At 36.4% G+C, this 26,128-nt stretch overlaps 1 protein-coding gene across 7 annotated transcripts in view; it reads left to right on the forward strand.

Moving 5' to 3' along the window:
• Positions 1–26,128, forward strand: part of itpr1b (inositol 1,4,5-trisphosphate receptor, type 1b) — a 163,042-nt gene that overhangs the window by 123,495 nt on the left and 13,419 nt on the right. For all 7 annotated transcript variants that reach the window (XM_067387904.1, XM_067387899.1, XM_067387901.1 and 4 more), the window contains 7 exons: positions 6,335–6,510; positions 9,781–9,945; positions 10,093–10,282; positions 11,363–11,449; positions 12,606–12,751; positions 14,280–14,445; positions 15,967–16,127. In XM_067387904.1, coding sequence (XP_067244005.1) covers positions 6,335–6,510; positions 9,781–9,945; positions 10,093–10,282; positions 11,363–11,449; positions 12,606–12,751; positions 14,280–14,445; positions 15,967–16,127 — 1,091 coding nt within the window. The remainder of the gene's footprint in view (positions 1–6,334; positions 6,511–9,780; positions 9,946–10,092; positions 10,283–11,362; positions 11,450–12,605; positions 12,752–14,279; positions 14,446–15,966; positions 16,128–26,128) is intronic.

A 26,128-nucleotide genomic window follows, 5' to 3' on the forward strand; every position in this document is an offset into this window, starting at 1 on the left:
TATATATATATATAAATCTCTGCTCCAAACAAGCTGGGTACTAGTGTTTTATAGACATCAAAAGCCAAGTATTCATAATGGCAAAGATGCTTCAGTGCTCTGTAATTGTTAGAATATCAACCACAACTTTGATCATACTTTACACAAATTGCTAGAGAACAGATTGCTGTTTTTATGGAGGTAATTGAGTACAGGCAGCAGCAGATGTTGGAACTTGACACTTCACTGGCCTAGTTTCAGCATACACAACCCCTGAAAGACATAATATGCCCTACATAATAGAGCTAAAAAAAAAAAGCCATCCTCACTTCCGTCATAACCCGTAATAAATAATTCATTCATTCTGAGTGATATGATCTCCTCCACTTATCTCACTAGTATACACTCCTCTTATATATTCATATATTTCATGTTTATGCCATTTAATCCATGAATAGATATATATATGAGGATTTTAAATATATCATATTTTATGTCCTCTTATATATCCATATATTTTCATGTTTCCATTATATATATACCTTTTTCAATTAAACTAAAAGTAAAACACATATGTACCTTCATACCTACATGTTCTTTAAGGGGTGACGTAATGATGGACATAACTTTTGTGCATAACCTGGTTATTGATTTTGCCCTCTTATCCGAGATCATTTGCGTAACATGTCACCTGACTCCCTAAACATGTCACACTTTTTCCCTAATCTCATAAGCTTCAGTTAAGGCTGTGTCTATCTCCTCCCTGCTACTCTTGATCAAAAGTGTGTGTTTGTATACATGTCAGAGAAATATGACACCTGTTTATGTCAGAGCTGACAGCTAAGATTTGACCCTGAAAACAGAGACCCAGATAAAGACAAAGCGTTGGCACTTACTTCATTCTTACATCACAGCTTAAACACAAGCTGCTTGTGTTAAAGTTTGTGATCAATATCATCCTACATTCAAATGTAACCGATGGGGTAACCTAATATTTATTAGGCCTTTCTGTGTTTCTTTCACTCTCTCTCTTATGTTGTTGAGCATTGATTGTCCAGTCATTGTGACTGGCATAAGTGCCACATTGTGACTGGCATAAACTCTGCATTGTTCAGGCTGGGGTCAGGCTCCGAAGGGGCTTTTGTTTTGGGCCTTTCCCTTTCTCAAAACGTACATGAGCATTTGGGACTTTAATTGAAAACTCTTGTAGTCTCTAAAACAAAAGGCTTCTCTGGGAATCCAAAACACACTCTACGGCTGTGGTCCACATCCAGTATGGGTCACGATTTAAAATGCAAACAATAAAATCAAATGGAGAACATGTTAAAGGTGAATTTGTAAAATTATCCTCGCAATAAACACGGTTGTAAAACAATGAGGAAACTGACTCAATGTTTGTAATAGGCCGGAAGATTGATATTTAACAAAGAATTATAGAAGTAGTTCAGTAGTTAATTTTCTTCTTCGCCTCACGTGCTGTTTGAATGGGTTTTTTTTCCATTGATTTTACTATTGCATGTGCCACAGGCATGGATAACTACCATTCAATGGATAAGGCCATTATGGTTTAAAAAGAAAAACTTGTTTGTTTGTTTTTTTCCCTTCTCTACTTTCATATGCATTTTTACTAATCTCCTTTCTCTTATTGTGTTTCACTTTAAAAAAAAATTATTTATTTATTTATATTTATTTAAATGGTGTATATTTATTGAAATATATTATTATTATTTTAACTTAAATAAATGTGCATAACTTACTGTTGCACTGCTTGTGTGCCACTCATTTTTCTGTAGAAAATATAAAAATTTAGTTTTACCGCTAATATTAAATGTGCAATAAGAAAATGAGTTTTATGTACGTTTATGAACATAATTTCAATTTATACAGTCTAATCACACATTTTGAATTCTTATATTCACAGTGAATTCTTAATGGTCCATAATCCTGCTTCACAAAACTGTATATACACTCAAAAAAATGAACTTTCACTGTTGTTAGTTTCACTCAAACCACCCTTGTTCACATTACTTAAAAAACTCATGTAACTACATGAACGTAGTTTAACTGCGTTGTTTCTACTAAAATTGAGTATTGTCAGCTTTACTTAGTAAGTGTTTGCTCAGTCAACTTGAAACGCACACATTATTGTTGACATAACTAACTGTGCAGTGGATCCGTAGTTGAAACATACAGTACATGCTTTGCAAGGGACTGCATTAGGAGAGTAAATTTAGAGGTTCAAGTGTTATTTTATGTGTTTTTCAGTAAAGGGAAAGATGTTGTTAGTTTATGTTAGTGTTTAATGTTCAGTTATGTTGGACATTTAGAGTAGTTTCTGTAATGTTTTTGAATTTTGGTTACCATGTGGTTTATCATCATGCAGAAGAGTGTCACCTGTGTTTAGGCTGTGCGCACTCATATACGCATGCTTATAGGATGAAATTCCTGCTCTCAATTTAATTGAGTTTGTTCAATTTGTTATTTTTTGAGTGCATTTTGGGGTGAGGGGCTGCATTCTGATATGTTGTATTCTTTTTATTTAAATGATTATTCAAAAAAAAAAAAAAAAAAACATGTGTTCACTTTACGTAATCAACATAACATTATTAAGTAAACTGCACATAAAAAATATTATGTAACAGTGACATTCAAATGATTTGTATTTACTCAAAGAAATTTTGTCAGCTTTACCTAAATTTCTTTTGTGCATTTAACCAAATAGTTTTTTGTACAAATCACTCAATATTATTGCGTGGAACCACTTGACACTTATTTTTTAAGTAAATCCAACAATTCATTTTTTTGAGTGTACGTTGTGTACAGGGCTTGACATTAACTTTTTTGCTCACCAGCCACTGTGGCTAGTGGTTTTTGCAAAGTTACTAGCCACTCAGCATTTTCACTGGCCACAATTTTGCTGTTGGGAAATTACATTTTATATGATTAAAGTTGACTTTGGCATGCTAAAATTAATTGATTTTGAGTCATTTTACTTGATTAGCTAGATTTAAAACCCTTTCAAACTTTCAAATGCAGATTGACCACCTAAATCAAGACTAGGCCTCCGTGGTATATCAGCTGGTATGTACGGGTGGGCAAGGAGTGGGTAATATGACCATAATATGATACATTTTATAATAGTATAAGTTATTTTTTTAGGCTATATAAAAAGAACAAAGAAACAAATTACAAATACAATAGTAAATTAAATAGCCTAAACTCTTTTTTTTTTCAGATACAGTAGGTTTATTTAACATTTATTTAACATCTTTTGTTGTTTGATTAACATTAATGGCAGACTTAATTGGGCTGCTGAATGCATGGACGTAATATACTGACACATATCCAGTTATTACCCACCTGTTTACATCTACTTAAACCATAACCGACTGTATTCACACGAGATACTCCATACGATGGACGTTTTGACCTCTGTGTGCGTGTGTATTTGACTATTCAGGCGCAAGGAGAACTGATCGCATGCGCGACAGAGAGAGAGCGCTTCTGTTGTGTGTCATTCAAGGCAAGGCAAGGCAATTTTATTTGTATAGCACATTTCATACACAATGGTAATTCAAAGTGCTTTACATAAAGAAGAAGAATAAAAATAGAACATAAGGAATAGAAATAACAGTAAAAACAGATAATTTTGCAGATAATTCAGCACAATTCCGCCTATCCCGCCTTCACTAACTGCAAGTTAATCGATAACGAATTGTGACTGGATTGTAATTTTGTGCTATGACAAGCTTGGCTACCTTTGATTAGGCTGTAGGCTGAAATTATATTCAACCCGCCAAGTGGCTAGCAGGAGTGGCTGTCTTACCCGCCACAGCTGAAATCTACCCACATTAGGCGGGTTGGCGGGTGTTAATGTCAAGCCCTGGTTGTGTGTGTTCTTGTTGTTTCATACAGTACTTTCACTTTCAGTGTGGGCACTTCAAAATCACTTGTCTTCAGACACGTTTAAGAACAGTCGTCACCTCTAAAGCTGATTATAAAAGCTCTTCTGCAGAGTTCAGTAGGTCCCTTTACAGTATTTGTAAAGGTCAAGCGAGAGGCCCTACAGAATTCCAGAATGTGTGTAACAGCAGCACAGGAGTGTGTTCCAATGCCGCTCACCCGATTCCTTCCCCTCCCACCCTGTCTGGTAGAATGTAGCCATTCAGACAGGACTCAAGAAGTAGGTCAGTGTGCGCAACTTCAATGCACAGGAGTGCATACCATAGCTGGTACAGCTGTGGGGAGATCTAGGGCTTTAGATGGAAAGGGCTGAATATAGCCACTTCCTTGTCAAGTTTGGATAGGGTTACTTGTACATTACAAATCTATTTCTATGGTACCTGAGAAACAGGTGGACATTATAATCTTTCCTGCATCATCATTCTCTCCTGACCTCATTTTCTGTTGCATTTAGGTCCAACAGTTTGAGACTTTTTTGTGTATGTCTGTATGTAGGTATGTTAGGGGTGCTAATGATCTATATGGACCAGGCCCCATGGTTCGGCACACATGTGATTATCGGATTAATTGCTATGTTTAACCATCACAGATTGAAAGTTTTTCATTTGCATGTGTTTTTTGTGCAAGAGGAGGCAAAAGAGAACTTGATCGCAGAGTTATCAAACAACAAAAGTTTTATTTATTTATTTGCTTTGCAACCATCTTTACAAATATTTTCAGCGTAAACATTTTGTGGATTACATCCAACAGCGGCACTCAAGCTGACATGATCAAAGCCTGATAATCAAGTTCTCCAGCATATATTTACTGTATCTTTTCCAAACATCATCTTGCGTTTCATTAGAAGAAAACCTGAGCAGGGAAGTCACATGATCAATGCCACAAATTTACTTATGCGATTAGTAAGCTAGAAATAGTGAGGAATCTTAAATATTTCTTCTTCATTTGAACTCGTTTCTTTGTTTTACATTTATCGAATCCTACAACTTTATTTCCAGGTTTAAATAGATTTTAAATCCTGGATTTTTAGTGTAGTCAGTGTGGGTTTTTTTGTGTGTGTGTGTACGTTTGTGGAAATGAATGGAACAGAGACTTTGACGTCCATCCGTTGAATCACTCTGGACTCATTTCTGCAGATTTCCTGGAAAGATTTCCAGCCTTTTTGGTCCAAACCCCAGCTTGGCTCGGCCGAGAGTCCGTCCTTGCTCGGTACCCGACGCTCATGCATCTTTTAGTCGTGGTATTTTTAGCACGCCGTGTTATGTAACAAGCACCTGTCATGTGGTCTACTCGCAGGCAGGAGAGCGAGCGAGCTGGAACGATTGCCTCTGTGAAGATCCTGCAAATCCGACTGACCTCATTTTTCTTCTCTGCACGCACACACACACACACACACACACACACACACACACACCCACTTAGCAATCCCACTAAAATATTCCCACATAAGACCTTGCTGTACTGTATGTTTCAATGCCGTTCGCCTAGAATAGGACTTCAACGAGGATTAAAAACGATGCCAGCGCAGCTCATGACAAAGCTTCATCAAACCTTAACGTATTCAAATGTGTCACTCTTTCTGGGTTATGTAACATTTTTTCTATTTTTCTTTTTTCAAAGCATCTTTCCCCTGAGGGCTAGAATGTGCCCGAACATGTTCAACAGGTGAAACTGCAAGTACTTTTGGGAATCCCATTTACAGAATTGCAGTTTCAGATACACAACAGTCATGGGTAATGATAGCGAATATAATCTTACCGTATCATCTGCACTTCTGTTATTTCTCATAGTTAAAATATATTTATTCATAAATAGAGTTAGTTCACCACAAAGTGAAAGTTCTGTTGTTGTTTTTTTCCCCAAACCCATATGACTTAATTCTGTGTAGCACAAAGGAAGAAGTTTTGCTGAATAACTGCTATAAAGCTCCTAAAATGGAAACAAAACACCATAAAAGTACCATAACAGTACATATGACTTGATATTCTAAGTAAAAAAACAGACCAAAGTTGTATGAAATCTTTAATTTCATGGTATTTTTTGGAGCTCAGCTGCACAAGTCCTCATTCTCTTCTTCTTTTGTATTCCATGGAAGAAAGAAATTGTGAGGGTGAGTAAATGAAGACTGAATTCTCATTTCATATTTCCATGATCAGATTAAGACGTTTGCACATGTTGAGACAACCTAAAAATGACGCAATTCCCAGAAACACACAGTGGATTGCTGATCAAAATCGAAGTTGAGTCCCTGAGATAGTTGAACACATGTGGTCTGTAGCACTGGTGACGCTGTAACCGTGACAGATGGCATGGATAACATGTCACTTCTGTGGTATTTTTATCCCAGAGTTTGATTGATGGCACTAAAACATGTTTACCTCTTTCTTCTCAGGCACCCTGGAGCCACACCTCTCTGCACTGCTGTGGGCGGCAATGTTGGTTTCACTGGCCATAGTTATTGTTCTGCCCCAGCCTCACGGGATTCGGGCACTCATCGCTTCCACCATATTACGCCTCATCTTTTCGGTCGGCCTGGAGCCCACCCTGTTTCTTCTCGGGGCCTTTAATGTGAGTGAAATCCTCAGGTCGGCGGTGTTGTTAGAGGTCAGCTCGGTGTGTTTTGCACCGAGGTGTGTTGTGCGTCACTGGGGGATTCCACGCGGCTTTCACAGTCTGATGTTAAAATGGACTTGGCTCACACAATAACTCCACTTTCCCCTAATAGTGTGCACACTTAATATGCATCCAAACCAACTATCAATTTGTCAATTACCTTAAAATTGAAGGAAAAGTTTAAGCGGTCATCATTGTCTCGCTCTCATGTCATTCCAAACCCGTATGACTTGCTTTCTGTTCTGAAACACTAAAGGAGATGTTTTGAAGAATGTTCACGCTGCTCTTTTCCCACAACACAAGCGCATATTCAAAACATCTGTTGTGTTCCACGAAAGAAAGGAAGTCATGCGGGTTTGGAATGTTACAAGGTTGAATTCATGACGACAGTTGAATTTTTTTAAATGAACTAATCTTTTTTTACATGCAAGATTTTTTTAGGAAAATTTTGAGAAGTATGCATTTATTTGATTAAAAAAACAAAAACTGAATTGTGAAATATTATTACAATTTAAATAACTGGGGTCGTATTCACAAAACATCTAAGGCTAAAAGTAGCTCCTAACTTGCCGATTTAGGAGAAACTCTTAAAAATAATGGGCGTGTCAATCCTAATTTTAGGAGTGCTAAATTTTTGTATTTCACAAAGCATTTTAGCAATAAAACTAGCTCCTAAATCTGTGAAACGTTAGGAGTAGTCAAGAGGACTCCTAAGTTACTAAGAGCAAATCACAAACTATCCTAATCCACCTAAAGACACTGAACACTATTGAGGCAATAGCGATAGAGCCTTGGGTGCTGAACCTTTTCTTCATAAATGCGATACATTTTGATTTATAGATTAAATCTACGATGAGACGGCAAAAAAACCTTAACAAAGAAATAAATATTGTCTGATTATCTGTGTCAGTGGTTTTCATGAGTTCACAATTACAAATTATTTTAATAGAGTTCAACTGTCGAAGTAACTATAGGCGAGTCGGCTCTCGAAAGACGGTTTGAATGTGTTTCTCCCGAACCTTGTTTATAAAACATAATTTGTCGCATGAATTCTGCATTCTCTTGAGATGCAGACACCCCAAGAGGCGGACAATTAACTGTATATACTAGTTTAAATAGGGACACTTAGTCTACATTTTAAAACCTTTATGGCAACAATATGGTGACATTTTATTTTGGCTATGGCAACATTTTTATTAAAAAATATTTTTTTGAATAGGGCAAACCTTTATTTTAATATGGAAACATGACACCTCATTCTACAACATTTCTATGATTAAATCACTGACTCCTCTCCCATCAGCCAACCACTGTGTGTATTCTCCATAGCAATGAGGTCAACCCCGCCCTTACTCTTAGCTTAAAGGGATAGTTCACCCAAAAATGAAAATTTGATGTTTATCTGCTTACCCCCAGCGCATCCAAGATGTAGGTGACTTTGTTTCTTCAGTAGAACACAAATGATGATTTCAAACTCAAACCATTGCCGTCTGTGAGTCAAATAATGCTAGTGGATGGGAACTTCTACTATAAGAGTAAATAAAACTTGCATAGACAAGTCCAAATTAAACCCTGTGGCTCGTGACGACACATTGATGTCCTAAGACACGAAACGATCGGCTTCTGCGAGAAACCGAACAGTATTAATATAATTTTTTAACTCTTAATACACGACTATGTCCAACCGCGTTCAGCATTCGCTTAGTGAGGTCTGATCACACTCTGACGGCGGCAGTGATGTCTCCCGCATATACTTCAATGAGTGCTAGACATCACTGCCGCTGTCAGAGCACGATCAGACCTTACTAACGAGTGCTGAACACGGTTGGACATAGTGGTGTATTACAGGTAAAAAATGATATAAATACAGATCGGTTTCTTGCACAAACCGATCGTTTCTTGTCTTAGGACATCAATGTGTCGTCACGAGCCGCAGGGTTTAATTTGGACTTGTCTAAGCAAGTTTTATTTACTCTTATAGTAGAAGTTCCCATCCACTAGCATTATTTGACTGACAGACGGCAGCGGTTGGAGTTAAAAATCATTATTTGTGTTCTACTGAAGAAACAAAGTCACCTACACCTTGGATGTGCTGAGGGTAAGCAGATAAACATCAAATTTTCATTTTTGGGTGAACTATCCCTTTAAGACTTCTCTCTATTCCTTAGTAAAAGTTGGTCTCAGCAGCTTTGTCAATAGGTTTTAAGAGAAAACTCTTAGCTAAATATTTTTTTACTGCTATTTAGCAGAACTCTTAGTGGTAAGATAAAATGTTTTGTGAATACGGCCCCAGTTTTCTATTTTCATACATTATTAAAATATAATTTATTTCTGTGAAAGCCGAATTTTTAGCTATTACTCCAGTCTTCATGATCCTTCAGAAATTGTTAAAAAATGCTTATTTGCTGTTCAAGAAACATTTCTTATTATTATTTAAATATATATATATATAAAAATATATATATATATAAATATATATATATATATATATTATTTATATATATATTTTTTTTTTTTCAGGATTCTAAGATTAATACAAAATTCAAAAGATTGAAGCAACAATGCTTTTGTAACAATGTAAAAGTCTTTACTTTCACTTTTGATCAATTTATTGCATCCTTGCTGAATAAAAGTATTACTTCTTTAAAACAAAATCTTCACTGACCCCAAGCATTCAAACGATAGTGTATATATTTCCTACAAAATGCAACATGAGCTAGTAAAATTAGTTTGTGTACTCAGACTAAAATCCTTCAGCAAAAGTTATAAAATTTAAGCTTGTTTACATTAGCAAAATCATTAACTGCACTGTAAAATATTATTTTCATGATTTGATATCACACCATTTTTCTTTTGTCAAATCAGCTTATAATTAATGTGGTTCAGATAACATAATGTTTTGAGTTGCTGTTGATTAAACCAATCGCTCAGTAACTTACTTTAAGTTAAACCAACAATTCTTTTTTTATAGTGTGATGCTGTGTGAATTTAGTGGTTTTATGTTTCACTAAATGAGTGCATGGAAACACGCCATAATATGCACACTGAAGATCGATGCAATTACTTCAGCCTGTAATTTGTGGTGGCGCTTCAATTGTTGGTATATCCGTAATGATATGCTACAAATAAATGTTCTCATTGCTAAATTTGACCTCAGCTGATTACATATGAGCCAAAATTCTGTTTAGAACATAAAATCTCTCAACATTATGGTTGTGTTTTCAGGTGGGCAATAAAGTGATTTTTCTAATGAGTTTTGTGGGAAATCGCGGTACGTTCACAAGAGGATACAAGGCCATGATCATGGATGTGGAGTTCCTGTATCATCTGCTGTACCTCATTATATGCAGCCTTGGAGTTTTTGTTCATGTGTTCTTCTACAGCTTGCTTGTGAGTACACACTTTCATTCACTCTACCAGACATCCACCGTATCCGTCTTTCACACATGGACGTTTCTTCTAACTCTGACCTCTGACCTCTCACACTTTCACCGACATGTATCCTGTATACACTATCTCATCTTACTCTCTCTCAAGCTCTTTGACCTGATCTACCGAGAGGAGACGCTGTTAAACGTCATCAAGAGCGTAACCAGGAATGGCCGCTCGATCGTTTTGACCGCTGTCCTGGCTCTCATCCTGGTCTACCTCTTCTCAATCGTTGGATACATCATCTTTAAGGATGACTTCATCCTGACCGTGGACAGGATATCCAATAAAACACTTGGTGAGAATAACAGATGGATTTCTCTCCGATGTTGCCCAAAGCTGTGTCTAAAAATGAAACTGTGCAGTCCAAATTGTGCATGGGAAATACCTTGTTTCATGCAACATATTGAATTACAAACATCTAACTGATTGTCACAAAACATGTACTGGTGCTTACCCTAAAATCAAGAGAAAGAACTAAGAAATGATATTATGTTTACAGAAATTTAAGAGTATTTTATGGACCAACGTGATTTTTTTGTATTATGACATTATTTTCATGAAATTAATGTAATTAAATCTCCTAAATCTGATTATTGAAATGCAAAAAATTCTCATTACATTTTTCATTCGATATTTTATTTAAAATAAATTAATATTTTATTCAGCAAGGATGCATTAAATTGATCAAAAGTGACAGTAAAGATGTTTACAGTATTACAATTTTGTTTTTAAATAAATGCTGTTCAAATTATTCTTCAAATAATCCTGAAAAAAAAAGTATGATTCTGATACTGTTTTCAACATTGATAATAATGAGAATTCTAAAGCAGCAAATCAGCATATTAGAATGATTTCTGAAGGATCATGTGACACTGAAGACTAGAGTAATGATGCTGAAAATTCAGCTTTAATCACAAGAATAAAATATATTTTAAAATATATTCAAATAGAAAAGTTAGTTTAAATTGTAATAATATTTCATTTACTGTTTTACTGTATTTTTGATCAAATAAAAGCAGCCTTGAGTTTTTTTTTCAATAACATTAAAATCTTACAGACAAACATTTGAACAGTAATGTATGTTACTGTAAATCACAATTTAAATATTGATTTAATTTGAAAGTAATTGTCATACTGCCTTTTCATCTATGCTGATTAAAATATAAATAAGTATTTTATCACAGTATTTTTATTGTAATACAGTAAAAACTCTCAAAAAATATACAAACTTAGCTTTTTTTTCTTCTGATTTTGGGTTGATATTTGACCTGGACATGTTTTCATGCGGAGGACTTCATGGGTCAAATGAAGGACACATGCTTCTTTGAGAGTAACAATTTATAGCACCTAATCTGCAGTTTTTTCCTACGTTTAGAGCAATCCGCTAGTAAGATGGGAGATTTCCTGGCAGGCGCAGTTTGTCGGAAAGAGGAGAACTGTTCTACAGAGACCATGATGGATGGTATGAACCCCATCACCCACAACTCTTTCACACACACTTAGAGTTAAATCTGAGTATTACGGCTGGTCATGAGACAAGGAAAGGAGAGACACAATGTCCTCAAGAACCCATGGAAGGTTACTGGGTTGATGTTTGGGGTTGGAGGTTAATGACAGTCAGGCACTAAATGTTCAGCAGGATCATGCTGGTTTGGGGTTTAGAGGTCAGATCAGTAAAATTAGCATTTGCAAGAAGGTCTTTGAAAAAAAAAAAAAGATGTAAAGCCAGCCTAATTTGATCACTGGAGCTGATCAGCCAGTCTGAACCAACTGAACCTGCATGGCTTTTCTGCCCCTGTGAATGTGTCTTACCCTGTTTGGCACATCAGTTAACACTGAAAGACCTCGCTTGGGGTGAAACTCAGGCTAGAATCGCTATTGAACATAGTAAGGGTTACTTAAGGTGAGGGATTTGAAACAGCCATCTATGTACAATATTAAACTTTGGAACCATTCAAAAGTCGGTAAGATTTTTTTATGTTTTGAAAGGTCTCTTAAGCTCACCAAGACTGCATTTATTTGATCAAAAATACAGTAAAGACAGTAATATTGTGAAATATTATTACAAGTTAAAGTAATTGTTTTCTATTTTAATATATTTCAAATTATAATTTATTCCTGTGATGCAAAGCTGCATTTTCAGTATCATTACTCCAGTCTTCAGTATCACATGATCTTTCAGCAATCATTCTAATATGATGATTTGGTGCTAAAGAAACATATCTTATCAATGTTGAAAACAGGTTTGTTGCCTGTGGAAACCTTGACTCTTTGATGAAAAGGAAGTACAAAGAACTGCATTTATCTGAAATAGAAATCTTTAGCAATCATGGCTAGTACCACTTAATTTCTCCAGAAAGTATACAGATCTAGTTCTGTACTTGTTTGCAAATGATCTCCTCTCTTTGTGAATGAGATGTTGTGTAATATGTTATGATCTGATAACGTTTGATCCTCTTTTAGGAACGCATTTAACCACAAATGCTATTTTTGCTCTGACATTTGCATGTATGCGGCCGTCTAGACGTAGAAGATTCCACATTAAAACAGCCCTTTGTTTGATTAGGTAGACTTTGTGTGTATTTGCTTAGCGCTTATTGACGTGCTGTTTCCCGCAGCTGTGGGAGTGCAGCCGGCTGCTGTCGTGATTGAGGATAAGGAGAGGACGTGCGACTCACTGCTCATGTGTATCGTCACCGTGTTGAGCCACGGCCTGCGGAGTGGCGGTGGGGTTGGAGATGTTCTGCGGAAACCTTCTAAAGAGGTGCCACACCTGGGGAGTCTCATTATTAGTTTGGGGAGGGGTTGTCGATTTATTCTGGGAAGTGTTCGGAAAACTACTTTTTTCCAGTTGCACTTGGTGTGATGATAGTGGTGCGGAAATTATACACTTAACCTTTAAAGGTGCCCTAGAATCAAAAAATTAATTTACCTCGGCATAGTTGAATAACAAGAGTTCAGTACATGGAAATGACATGCATTGAGTTTCAAACCCCATTGTTTCCTCCTTCTTATATAAATCTCATTTGTTTATAAGACCTCCGGAAAACAGGCGAATCTCAACATAACACCGACTGTTACGTAACAGTCGGGATCATTAATATGTATGACCCCAATATTTGCATAAGCCAGCTCATGTTCAAGGCATTACACAAGGGCAGCCAGTATTAACATCTGGATGTGCACAGCTGAATCATCAGACTAGGTAAGCAAGCAAGGACAACAGCGAAAAATGGCAGATGGAGCAATAATAACTGACATGATCCATGATATCATGATATTTTTAGTGATATTTATAAATTGTCTTTCTAAATGTTTCGTTAGCATGTTGCTAATGTTCTGTTAAAGGTGGTTAAAGTTACCATCGTTTATTACTGTATTACTGTAATAGAGCCGTTGCTATTTTCATTTTTAAACACTTGCAGTCTGTATAATTCATAAACAACTTCATTCTATGTAAATTTCTCCAACAGTGTAGCATTAGCCCGTTAGCCACAGAGCATATAGCCTCAAACTCATTCAGAATCAAATGTAAACATCCAAATAAATAACTATACTCACAGGAATTGATGCATACATGCAGCATGAATGACGAACATCTTGTAAAGATCCATTTGAGGGTTATATTAGCTGTGTGAACTTTGTTTATGCACTGTATTATAGTCGAGAGCTTGGGAGGGCAGGGAGCGAGATATTTAAAGGGGCCGCAGCCTGAATTGGTGCATAGTTAATGATGCCCCAAAATAGGCAGTTAAAAAAATTAGTAAAAAAAAAAAAAACTATGGGGTATTTTGAGTTGAAAATTCATGGGAAACCTTAGACTTATATTACATCTTTTGAAAAGGCATTCTACGGCACCTTTAACATCATTACAAATGCAGTTATGATCACTGATTAGTGCATTTTGAACAGCCAATCAATTTTTTTTATTTTTTTTTATTTTAAGCTCTGAAACTTGCAGGATGTTTTAAAGGTATAAATATCTTTTATATGTCGAAAGATAAAGGCCCATTTGATTTCTCATGTCATGACCCCTTTAAAAATAATAGTTCTTTAATGGCATCAATGGTTCTATGAAGAACATCCATAGAACCTTTCCATTCCACAAAAGGTTCTTTATAGTGTAGATTTTTAAAAATGTTCTTCACACTAAGAAAAACAATTACTCTTTTAACCACTGTTCACTGAGTTTCTTTGATTAACCATAAGTGGTTATTTTATGGCATCAGTACAGAAACCCCCTTTTGAAACTTTTTTATTTTAAGAGTGTTCTTCATCTCTTTTCTCTATAGGAGCCTCTGTTTGCAGCTCGTGTGATCTATGACCTCCTCTTCTTCTTTATGGTCATCATTATCGTTCTCAACCTCATTTTTGGGGTCATCATTGACACTTTTGCTGACCTCAGAAGTGAAAAGCAGAAGAAAGAGGAGGTTCTGAAAACGACTTGCTTTATTTGTGGTGAGTGTCTACGTGCCTTGGACCCCAAATACTCATTATCGCTTCTCTATGGAATGCTTTCCATTCCAGTCAAAACACAAAACAAACTGCACACAAATGTGATCTTGATACACATCCCCTGACACACAGCTGCCATTTTTGATTATTAAAATAAAAATTTCATAATTAGAACATGAAACCCTTCATACTCAAAGCGAAAACGTTACCACCAGATGGACGAGTTAATGCTTAACGCTTTATAGCAGATCCACTGACCTACAAACTCCCGGAACTGACAGGGGCATGGGATGTAGGAATGAAGATGCCAAGCTAAATATGTCACAAGGCCATTTTTGAGGATGTTTATTGTCAAAAACTAAAAGCTTAAATAATTTTTTGACATTTCCAATTATTTTGTTGTGGGCGGGGGGTTGAAATATACTCCACTGTAATCAATGCATCACATAAATTATTATTAAAAACAGTTAAAGATCATAGTATATTATTTGTGCACAACCTAATTAATATGTATGAGCCTTTGCAAATTTTGGGATGTAACTCCGCCTTCCACCTTTCCCTACCTCTTTTTTTTTTTTTTTTTTTTTTTTTTTTTAAATAAATTAATGTCTGTCTTCCCAACAATCTTGAATAATAGTCACTGAGGATAACGGTTTTTGTCTTATAAATTTCATAGGCCCATAAAGCTGTTTTGCTCCAGCATAAACATTAAGACGCCCCCTCTTCACCAGAAGTCTTAGTCATAACTCACTGTGGAGGTGGAGGAGTGTCTTCCTGTTGCCACTTGGTGTGTCTGACCCTGTGAGATCAGCTGTAAATGATCATAATTCTCACGCTGCACACAGCTTTTATATAAGAACGCTGTTTTTGACTCATGCATTTTGATATGAATTAATATTGAATCTGCAGTTTGTTGGGATTCAGTTCATCTCTCGGATGATTTCACAATCTCAACTTCAATTTCAAAAGCTCAACACACAACAGAATGTAAACTTTACACACAGGAAAACAAATCTGAGATGAGAAGCACAAACGTGCGACTGGAGCGAAGATGACGTGTTGCGTCAAGTGATAGTTTCCCAATGTGTTCACTCACGAATCATGCATTGAAATTAGACTGTTTTTGTTTTGTTATGACCATCACGAGATTCCTAACCTCCGATTGCTCATAACGCACTTGTATACAAACAGTTTCCCTGTGGTTCTACTTCCTCTTCCAGATACAGTACAGTTTTCTTTTAAACCGTAAGAGAAAGAAATATCAGTTTATTTGTTATGCATTGTGTCAAAGGCTTAAAGGATTGTTTTCCCTCTCACTGAATAAACTGCATAGAGCTAAAAATGTTCCTGACCTAAACAGATTCTTATTTTTGGACAACTATCCGTTAGACAGATTGTCACTTCAAGATTAATCCTAATCTTGATCTTCTTAACTGACCTCAAGAACTCAAAAAAAGGTATATGTGACAAGGGCCATTCAAAACAACTAATGCAAACTCATTTCATTGTGTTTCTGCTCTACAGGTTTGGAGAGGGACAAGTTTGATAACAAAACAGTGACGTTTGAGGAGCACATTAAGGTTGAGCACAACATGTGGCATTATCTCTTCTTCATCGTGCTTGTGAAAGTGAAAGACTCCACGGAGTTCACTGGGCCTGAGAGCTATGTGGCCGAAATGATCCGGGTAAGGGTTCGAAGTGCAGCAGCTGACTTTATTATTTAAATACATTTAAATTTTACGTCCTAGATGGGTACGGTTATGTGCTGTATCTTTTTTACAGACTGTGCTACTTTTTTGAAAGTTAAAAAGAAAATATTTTCATCCACAACAGCTAAGTGTAACATCTTAGGTGGTTATGGTATCTCAAAGAATTTTATTTGAACTTTTTACCGCTTATTCCACATATAAGAAAAGTTAAAACAAGAACCATATCTAATTACTTGTATGCATAAACCACACAACGGAAGCATTTATCCATCTAAAAGGAATATTCTGGGTTTATTAAACTCAATAAACAGCATTTGTGGCATAATTTTGAAAAATGTAAGAAAACGTATCCTTCCTTTTCTTTAAAAAAAGACAAAAATATTTCAGATTACAATAGAAGTGAATCATTAAATGGTAAAACATGACCAAAGTAAAACATGACCAAAGTTAACTGACGTTATGTACTCTTCCATTCAAAAGTTTGGGGTCAGTAAGATTTGTTTTGTTTATTATGAAAGTAATGAATACTTTTATACATCAAAGATGCATTAAATTGATCAAAAGTGACTGTAAAGGCATTTATAATGTTACAAAAGATTATTTGATTTCCATTTCAAATAAAAGCTGCCCTTTAGAACTTTCTATTCATCATAGATTCCTGGAAAAAAATATTATTATGCAGTTTTCAAACTGTTTTTAACATTTATAATAATAATAATAATAATAATAATAATAATAATAATAATAAATGTTTCTGGATCACCAAATCAGCATATTAGGATCATGTGACATTGAAGACTGGAGTAATGATGCTGAAAATTCAGCTTTGCATCACAGGAATAAATTAAATTTTTAAAGATATTAAAATATTTTACAATATTACAGTTGTAATGTAGTTTTAAAGAAATGCAACCTTTTGTGAGCAAAAGAAACTTCTTTCAAAAACATTAAAAAAACGCACGTCCCCAAACTTTTGAAGAGTAGTGTAAGTGCTTTTATAAAATTGTTTTACATTTTTGCTTTCAGTTCCTCAGAAAAATGACTCAGTTTGCTATCATTGTAATCACCTAATCATAAATTAAAACTCTTCACAGCAGTTGCCTTGCAAGAAACTGAGGTCACCATAAGGTAATTTAAGCCCTAGGGCCAAAGTCACATGATGAGAGGAAATCGGCATACCGCAGTTTTGGATCATTGGATGTGTTTGTTTATTGCTGAGGATTGTTTGTGAACTCTGGCAGATGATATCACTGTGATAACGTTGACACTGAGCATCTACTTGTACACAAAGAGAGGGAACCAACACACTGATATGGTGTTTGTGTGTGGGTTTCTTTCTCCCTTTCCATAGCATGAGTTCAGAGAAGCCGTTTTATATCAGATTTCCAAAGAATGACGTATTTATGAGGAATAAATCATTCCATGATGGCTGCGCTAAAGCATGTCTACCTCTTAAAGACTTTGATCTTTTTACTTTTAGTTGAATCCACAACCTTGGATCTGAAATGAACCTATTTGACCCAAGAGGTTTAGTTTGCTGTTGGGAATGTTGCCTACTTTAACCTCTACCTTTGGGAAAGTGGAGTACTTAGGGAATTTTGCTCTAAATTCCTCACAGTAAATCCCTCAAATGACCCCAACTTTGTGACCTATGGTCTCTGAGGGACACCGGAGCTTCTGTTTGCCTTCAGAATGGAGACTTAAGATGTTCTGAAAATGGCTCAGAATTTGTTAATCCTTGAGAAAAGCTGTGAAAGCACACACACACACATACACACACACACACACACACACACATACGGATCGATTCAGTTGCTTGACCAGGGGAGCAGGAGTTCCCCCTCATGATCGCTAAATCTGTGTACGCCTTTGTATGCATGTGTTTGAAAAATTATCTTTTTCCTAAAGCACTATGGGCTTTTCCTCAGAGTAACTCTTTTAACAACTATAGCGAATCAATCATTTGTCGCTCAATGGGGTTAAGAAAAAAAGTATTTCAAAACGAGGGCACTTAATTTAAACATCCTGTTTTATCTTTATTGTCTTTTTATAGGTCATCATATGCTTTGCTTAATGCAATGGCGTGGAACTTTAATGGCATTTTATGTGACTTTTGAGTAATTTTAGTGAAAGAGAAGTGCTCAGGAAAGCCCCTTCTGCACAAGTGGTTGTTCTCTTGACGCAGATGGCGCAGCGGTGGGTTTCTGACACAGTTTCTGATCCGGGTGTGTCTTTTGGCCCAGGTCCTGACCTCCATGGCACATTTTGAGGGTTTGCCCACATGGTCTTGCGAGGAATCACCTGACTTCAGATTAGGTGCCCTTTAAGGCCTCTTAAAAAAAAATGAGAACCCTTTGACCTGACAACAAAGGATAGAGCAATTTGTGATGCATCAGTAGATGATGCAAGGTCTCTGTGGCTTGTGAGAAGAAAAAAAAATCAGTCACAAGCTGAGCATGCTGGGTAGAGCTTCAGGCTGAGGTTAGTAAAGCCATATTTGACTGGAAAACGCACATGAAGTCACTTTTTGACACTTTATTCAGTAAAGACAAGGACAGGACGTGACAGGAAGAATGGAATCTGGGAAATAAATGTGAGCCGAGCTGTATGAGCAGCTGCAGGAATGAGTTCTAAAAGTTTTTCAAACTTCCGGTTCCGTCATTCCAAAGTCAATGGGTTTTTTTCAGTGGATTTTTGCTTAAATGCCTGAAATAAAGTCAGTGGTGAACACAAGCTTAACCTGTTGTTACATTTTATTTTACTGCCAAAAATAGATTAGTAACATAACTTTTACGTGTCTTGAAAATGGCATTTGCTAACAAGTGGCTAAATGGGACTACAGAGGTTGTCAGGAAAAAAATTTCAGCTAAAAAAAAATACCCCACAGATCATTTATTATACCATGTTGTAAATGCTCATTTTGAGTGGAAGGAAAAACATGCTGTTTACGTACATGTATCTTTAAATGCAAATGAGCTGCTGCTCCCCACCCTGCTTTCCAGAAGAGGGCGGAGCCTTTACGAGAATACTCTGCCAAACATCTGGTTTTGGTTTTGATTATCTTCTCTATCGTGGTCATGCTCATGTGACATTGCAGTTTTTTGTCATCATGAAAGTTTACTATTAGCAGGCATTTTAAAGCCATATCAGTCTAAACTTCAGATATATAGTTTTCTGAGCTCACACATCCGAAGCACGCACACAGAAAGCTGGCTGTCAGACGGCACGTCCTGTGAGTTTTAAACTAAGTTCTCTTTCCCATCTTATTGCCCTTAAACTGTCAAATACAGACAAGGTTATGTCAAAAACACGCAAAGTTCGCACACAGTCTGTTATTTCTGTGAACGTAAACAGCAGGGAAAGAAATAGACCCTTTTCCCAGACTGTGATGATGTGTTTTAACGGTCATTAATATTGTAAATCCCGCAAAGGATGTTTAATTTTTTTAATAACGTACATTTACAACACTATACTTAGTATTATATTACCTTTGCATCAAATTACAAAAATCTAGTTAATGCTGCTATGGGAGTGACAGTAAAAATGACATCTTTCTCTCTTCTTACTGCCATTATCCTAACACACACCTTCTTAACACTATTGTGGAGTTTTTCTTTTGCTATTTGAGAAAATGGAAACAAAAAAAATGAATGCATTCTCGATTTTACCCAACTATGATGACTTCCGCTTCTGAGAAACCCAGAAATGTGAAAAAAGGTCTATTGCATGTGTGTATTAAATCTGTGTATTAAAGTGACAGCAGCATAATATACAGTACCTACATCAATATACAGTGAGGAAAATAAGTATTTGAACACCCTGCTATTTTGCAAGTTCTCCCACTTAGAAATAATGGAGGGGTCTGAAATTGTCATCATAGGTGCATGTCCACTGTGAGAGACATAATCTAAAAAAAAAATCCAGAAATCACAATGTATGATTTTTTAACTATTTATTTGTATGATACAGCTGCAAATAAGTATTTGAACACCTAAGAAAATCAATGTTAATATTTGGTACAGTAGCCTTTGTTTGCAATTACAGAGGTCAAACGTTTCCTGTAGTTTTTCACCAGGTTTGCACACACTGCAGGAGGGATTTTGGCCCACTCCTCCACACAGATCTTCTCTAGATCAGTCAGATTTCTGGCCTGTTGCTGAGAAACACGGAGTTTGAGCTCCCTCCAAAGATTCTCTATTGGGTTTAGGTCTGGAGACTGGCTAGGCCATGCCAGAACCTTGATATGTTTCTTACAGAGCCACTCCTTGGTTATCCTGGCTGTGTGCTTCGGGTCATTGTCATGTTGGAAGACCCAGCCTCGACCCATCTTCAATGCTCTAACTGAGGGAAGGAGGTTGTTCCCCAAAATCTCGCAATATATGGCCCCGGTCATCCTCTCCTTAATACAGTGCAGTCGTCCTGTCCCATGTGCAGAAAAACACCCCCAAAGCATGATGCTACCACCCCCATGCTTCACAGTAGGGATGGTGTTCTTGGGATGGTACTCATCATTCTTCTTCCTCCAAACACGTTTAGTGGAATTATGACCAAAAAGTTCTATTTTGGTCTCATCTGACCACATGACTTTCTCCCATGACTCCTGTGGATCATCCAAATGGTCATTGGCAAACTTAAGACGGGCCTGGACATGTGCTGGTTTAAGCAGGGGAACCTTCCGTGCCATGCATGATTTCAAACCATGACGACTTAGTGTATTACCAACAGTAACCTTGGAAACGGTGGTCCCAGCTCTTTTCAGGTCATTGACCAGCTCCTCCCGTGTAGTTCTGGGCTGATTTCTCACCTTTCTTAGGATCATTGAGACCCCACGAGGTGAAATCTTACATGGAACCCCAGTCCGAGGGAGATTGACAGTCATGTTTAGCTTCTTCCATTTTCTAATGGTTGCTCCAACAGTGGACCTTTTTTCACCAAGCTGCTTTGCAATTTCCCCATAGCCCTTTCCAGCCTTGTGGAGGTGTACAATTTTGTCTCTAGTGTCTTTGGACAGCTCTTTGGTCTTGGCCATGTTAGTAGTTGGATTCTTACTGATTGTATGGGATGGACAGGTGTCTTTATGCAGCTAACGACCTCAAACAAGTGCATCTAATTTAGGATAATAAATGGAGTGGAGGTGGACATTTTAAAGGCAGACTAACAGGTCTTTGAGGGTCAGAATTCTAGCTGATAGACAGGTGTTCAAATACTTATTTGCAGCTGTATCATACAAATAAATAGTTAAAAAATCATACATGGTCATTTCTGGATTTTTTTTTTTTAGATTATGTCTCTCACAGTGGACATGCACCTACGATGACAATTTCAGACCCCTCCATGATTTCTAAGTGGGAGAACTTGCAAAATAGCAGGGTGTTCAAATACTTATTTTCCTCACTGTATGCTGTTATCAAACAACAAAAGAAAAACTGAAAAGCACTCATTGCTCTACATTTCTTACTTGAATGCTGCTGTTAAATGATCTGGCGAGCAGATAAACATTGCGGACTGTGTACAGCTCACTCAGGGGAGGAGCTAATAGGGCAGATTCGATCGGCAGTCGTGGGCGGGGCCTGTTCCAATGTGATGACAATGGAGTACATTCCTGAACAGCTTATTTTGGACATCCTGTTTCAGATTTCACAAAAGGAATGGATCTTTTTTTTTTTTACCACAATAGGGTGGTTGTATACTTTGCGGACACATTATGCACAATAGGTCCCATTTAAATGTCATTAACTTCAACTTCAACCTCACCTTGAGATTTTTCTCTGTACAATGGTAGTCAGTGGTAACTAAAACTGTTTGGTTACCAATTTCCTTTCAAATGTCTTCTTTTATGTGGTGATATATGATGACAAAATGTTCATTTTTTGAAAATATTTTCATTATAACAAACAGAAAACCTTGTCTACTCACTAGTCCACTTTTAAAGCCTCATTGTATTTATACTTATACTCTTGCTATTGTAATTCAAACTTGTAGATTCAAAAAAAATTGTTGATTTGTCGCACATTTGTGATGGTGAGGTTGAAGTTGTGCGACCATGATTTAGTTTGTTTATAGCCTAACTTAAGCTCTTTTCCTCTGCTGATGATATTTAGGCTTAAAATTTCATAAAAGTTGTGTTCATTTGTAAAGATTACCTTTAAGAACAAAACATGCAACAGTCATAAACTGTGTTGATCACGGAGCTCATTTTTCAACTGTATTCAAGAAAAATCCTATTGCCATTAAACTTTTGGGTTGGACCACAGAAATATGTAATCCCTGCAGCAGTCTATTGTCTTACATTTTTACTGTTACGCTAGATTAAATTAAAGCTGCAGTCCGTTATTTTTCCTTTTTGTCGCCATCTCTGTTTGAAACCTGTGATTGCAGTCATATAATAATAATAAATAATAATACATTTTATTTATAAAGCACTTTACATTTTAAAGAAAATCTCAAAGTGCTACAATAGAGGCAAAATAAAATAAAACAAAAAACAATTAAAACAATCTAGGAATTAAGTTAAAAATCAACTGCCAACTAAAACAAAATTTAAACACTAAGAAAGTTTTAAACATTGAAAAACTTTTTTAAAAAAATACGTTTTTAGGTTCTTTTTAAAACCATTTGTCGTTTGTGGAGCCCTCAAGTGTTCAGGGAGAGCATCCCAGAGCCGAGGGGCCACGGCACAGAAGGCTCTGTCCCCAATCCGGGCAGAAATGGGAAGCCAATGAAAGGATTGAAGAATTGGTGTGATGTGTTCATATTTACGCACTCTCACCGGGATCCTAGCGGCACTGTTTTGTATGTGCTGGAGTTTCTGAATGCTCTTGCTAGGAATCCCGATGAGAAGAGCGTTACCTTGGTGTTGTCACGATACCAAAATTTTGACTACGATACGATACCTAACTTAAATATCACGATACCGATACTTAAACGATACTATGGCAAAAACCTAAAACAGCAGGAAAAGTAAATCAATAACATATGACAGAACTTCTTTCTTCAACAGTGTGCAGGCTGATAATTCTGGATGCCATGAAGTTAAAGTTAGACTTAATATAATTTTTAATGTTTATTATTTTCATGCTCAATAAAATTGTAAATTATTTGCTGTTATGCTTTTTTGCTGTTTTTTTAATACATGTAGGTGTTTTTGACAGTAAGATTATAGTCAAAATTAGATTACTGTAAATAATTAGAGCAATGTTATTAAAGCATGAATTGGTTTAAAATAACTGTATATGCCCTTCACATATTTATGTATTTTTAAATTAATTTTATTTCTGCAACCAGATATCACTTATTAAACTTAGACTAAATATTAAACCTCAGGTCTGCTTGCACGAGTAAAATAAATACTCATTTAATGTTTGAGAGCATAAGCATAAAGCTGCTATCACATTCACTAACCTGTCGCTCTTTAAATTCTTTGTACAAATCGGGATGTTTGATGGCAAGATGCTTTTGACTCCCTTCGCTTGCGTTATTTTGTAACATCTTTTGCAGACGGGCTTTGTGGTGTCTGTGGGCTTTTTTCCTGGCTGTCGGCAATGTAAGAAAAATAATGCCATATTTCGCTTCGTGCATCTGCAAGGTTTGCGAGAGCACCTGTATTTATAACCACATCTCTCGTTTCGTCATCATAAAAGCCGTTGTGCAGTCGAGAGGAATAAAGACGCACTCAATTTGCATTCGAAGCAGCGCACTGCACGCACACTGCCCCCTGCTGTCACACATTTGGAAATATAGCTGGAACTCAAAGTACCGGTACTAATAAAATGAAGAACCGGACCGTTTTTAAGAGCAGGGTATCGCGATACCTTTCTAGTACCGGTATATCGTGCAACACAACGTTACAATAGTCCAATCTTGAGGAGACAAAGGAATTGCGGAATTGTTATCGTTATTTCAGATTAGTGACTCCGCAGTCTTTTGCGTTTTGACTATGGGTGAATCTCCAGTTGTCACTGATGATTGTCATTTGGATCTTTCTGGATTACAATCCGCCATCAAAATGACAAGTTTAATTATTTCAGCTGCTGTGAGAACAGGCTATAAATGATCCGCTACCAGCTGCATCGTCACATGATAAAGCCGAGTAGCTGGGACTCCTTCCTTTCTGTTTACGGACGTGACGTAATGACGCACAGACGAACTGCTGCATGCTCAAATTTCCTGCAAAAATCCACCAGGTCACTCTTATTATAAAACATTATTAAAAGCTTACCATTGTGAATCAGGCTAAAATAAGGAGATAAGGCTGGGTATGAAGTTGTTCAAAAATTGATTTTGGATAATTTTTAACCAAAAAAAGTTCCGGACTGCACTTAAATTGTTTTCTTTAATTCTAAGGAAAGACCTTATCTGTTTAATTGTCTACTTTCATTCAGGTAATTGAGGTTAGATCAAGCAAGTCTGTAGGTAGAACCCCCGATGAACCTGCTCTTTTCCCTTCAGCCTTTTTCCCCTGTGAATATTATTCACAGCTTCTTGATGACGTTAGTCGTAATTGTCGAGCTTTGAAGCGGTGCGTAAATGTTCGGGTCGGGTTTAGGACCTGAAGTTGTTGTTGCTGCTCAGACCACAGAGCATCCTGTCTAAGTGTGTGGGCTCTTGTGGTATTAGTAATGAAATTCACACTTCCCTCATTTCCATTGAAGCAGCAGATACAGTTGAAATTGATGTGGCTTGAGCACTCACACATTTACTGGCAATGCTGTCAAGTGTAAACAAAGCTTAGGAAATAGAGGTTTGAGAGGGGGCTGGTTCGGACGCACAAACGTGCACAAACACACCCAAATAAGTGTGAAACCAAAGCAGCAATAGTTTAAAAAAAAAATGAAAAGAAAAGACGCATACGTTTCATTTGCATTTCCGCCGTGCCGGATAAAGCGGATGAGCACTGTTGTAATTTCTACATTAAAGGGATAGTTTACCCACAAAAAATAAATAAATAAATAAAATTCTGTCATCTACTGGCATTTTGAGATTTTTCTCTGTACAATGGTAGTCAGTGGTAACTAAAACTGTTTGGTTACCAATTTCCTTTCAAATGTCTTCTTTCATGTGGTGATATATGATGACAAAATGTTCATTTTTTTTTGGATGAACTATCCCTTTAATGTTTTAAGGAATTTTTAAAATATTTTTAGAAATAGTTGTAGTTCTCGTTTCTGTAGAAGTGAGACCAGAGGAAGTGAGTATTTCAGTGTAGGTCATGATGTAGACATGTCACTATATCCTCTTGATTTAGATCCTGCATCAGAGATGCTGGTTTTTATATCATTTTTAAATTTGGCGTCATTAGAAAGTCGCCCAGTATTATAAATGATGGATTTCCTTTAAACATCAAAAAAAAAAAAAAAAAAATGTGTGTGTGTGTATATATATATATATAATATATATATATATATAATATAATAATGGCATTTTTACTAAGCACTATGAATGAAGGCCAGTATCACTGATGGCAGTACTGATTCTGATGTCTCTATTAAATAGATTTTTATAATTGATTTTAATTATAGCCATTCAGCATTACAGTATTGAAAAGCTATCAGTCAAGCTAACTGAAAGCTATCAATTTTAGCATTTAATAGGCTTTAAAGATATATTTTATGTGAACTTAAAACAATATTCACATTAACCCATTGTAATAAATGTCACATTTAGCTGTGCGTTTAATATATCAGGGCTCAGTGCTAAGGGTTTTTTCTACTGGTCCAGTCAGGCCAGTTCAGATTTTTATCTGCCCTACTAAAATGCACAAAAAAAGCCCATCTAACCTTGTAAACGGATTTTCAGGTAGGTCAAACAGACCTCACATTCAGACCAACACTTTACTGTAGAATACAGAATGATCCTTATTAAAGCTACAAAAGTTATTTAGTCAAGAGCAGTGAGTGATTTTTTCTTTGTCTTTTGTTCTTTGATGAACATTAATGACACAGACAGCAGCAGGTTTATTAGGCTGCTGTCACTTTAAG

The sequence above is a fragment of the Chanodichthys erythropterus genome, chromosome 6 (genome assembly GCF_024489055.1).
Source record: "Chanodichthys erythropterus isolate Z2021 chromosome 6, ASM2448905v1, whole genome shotgun sequence".
Taxonomy (NCBI): domain Eukaryota; kingdom Metazoa; phylum Chordata; class Actinopteri; order Cypriniformes; family Xenocyprididae; genus Chanodichthys; species Chanodichthys erythropterus.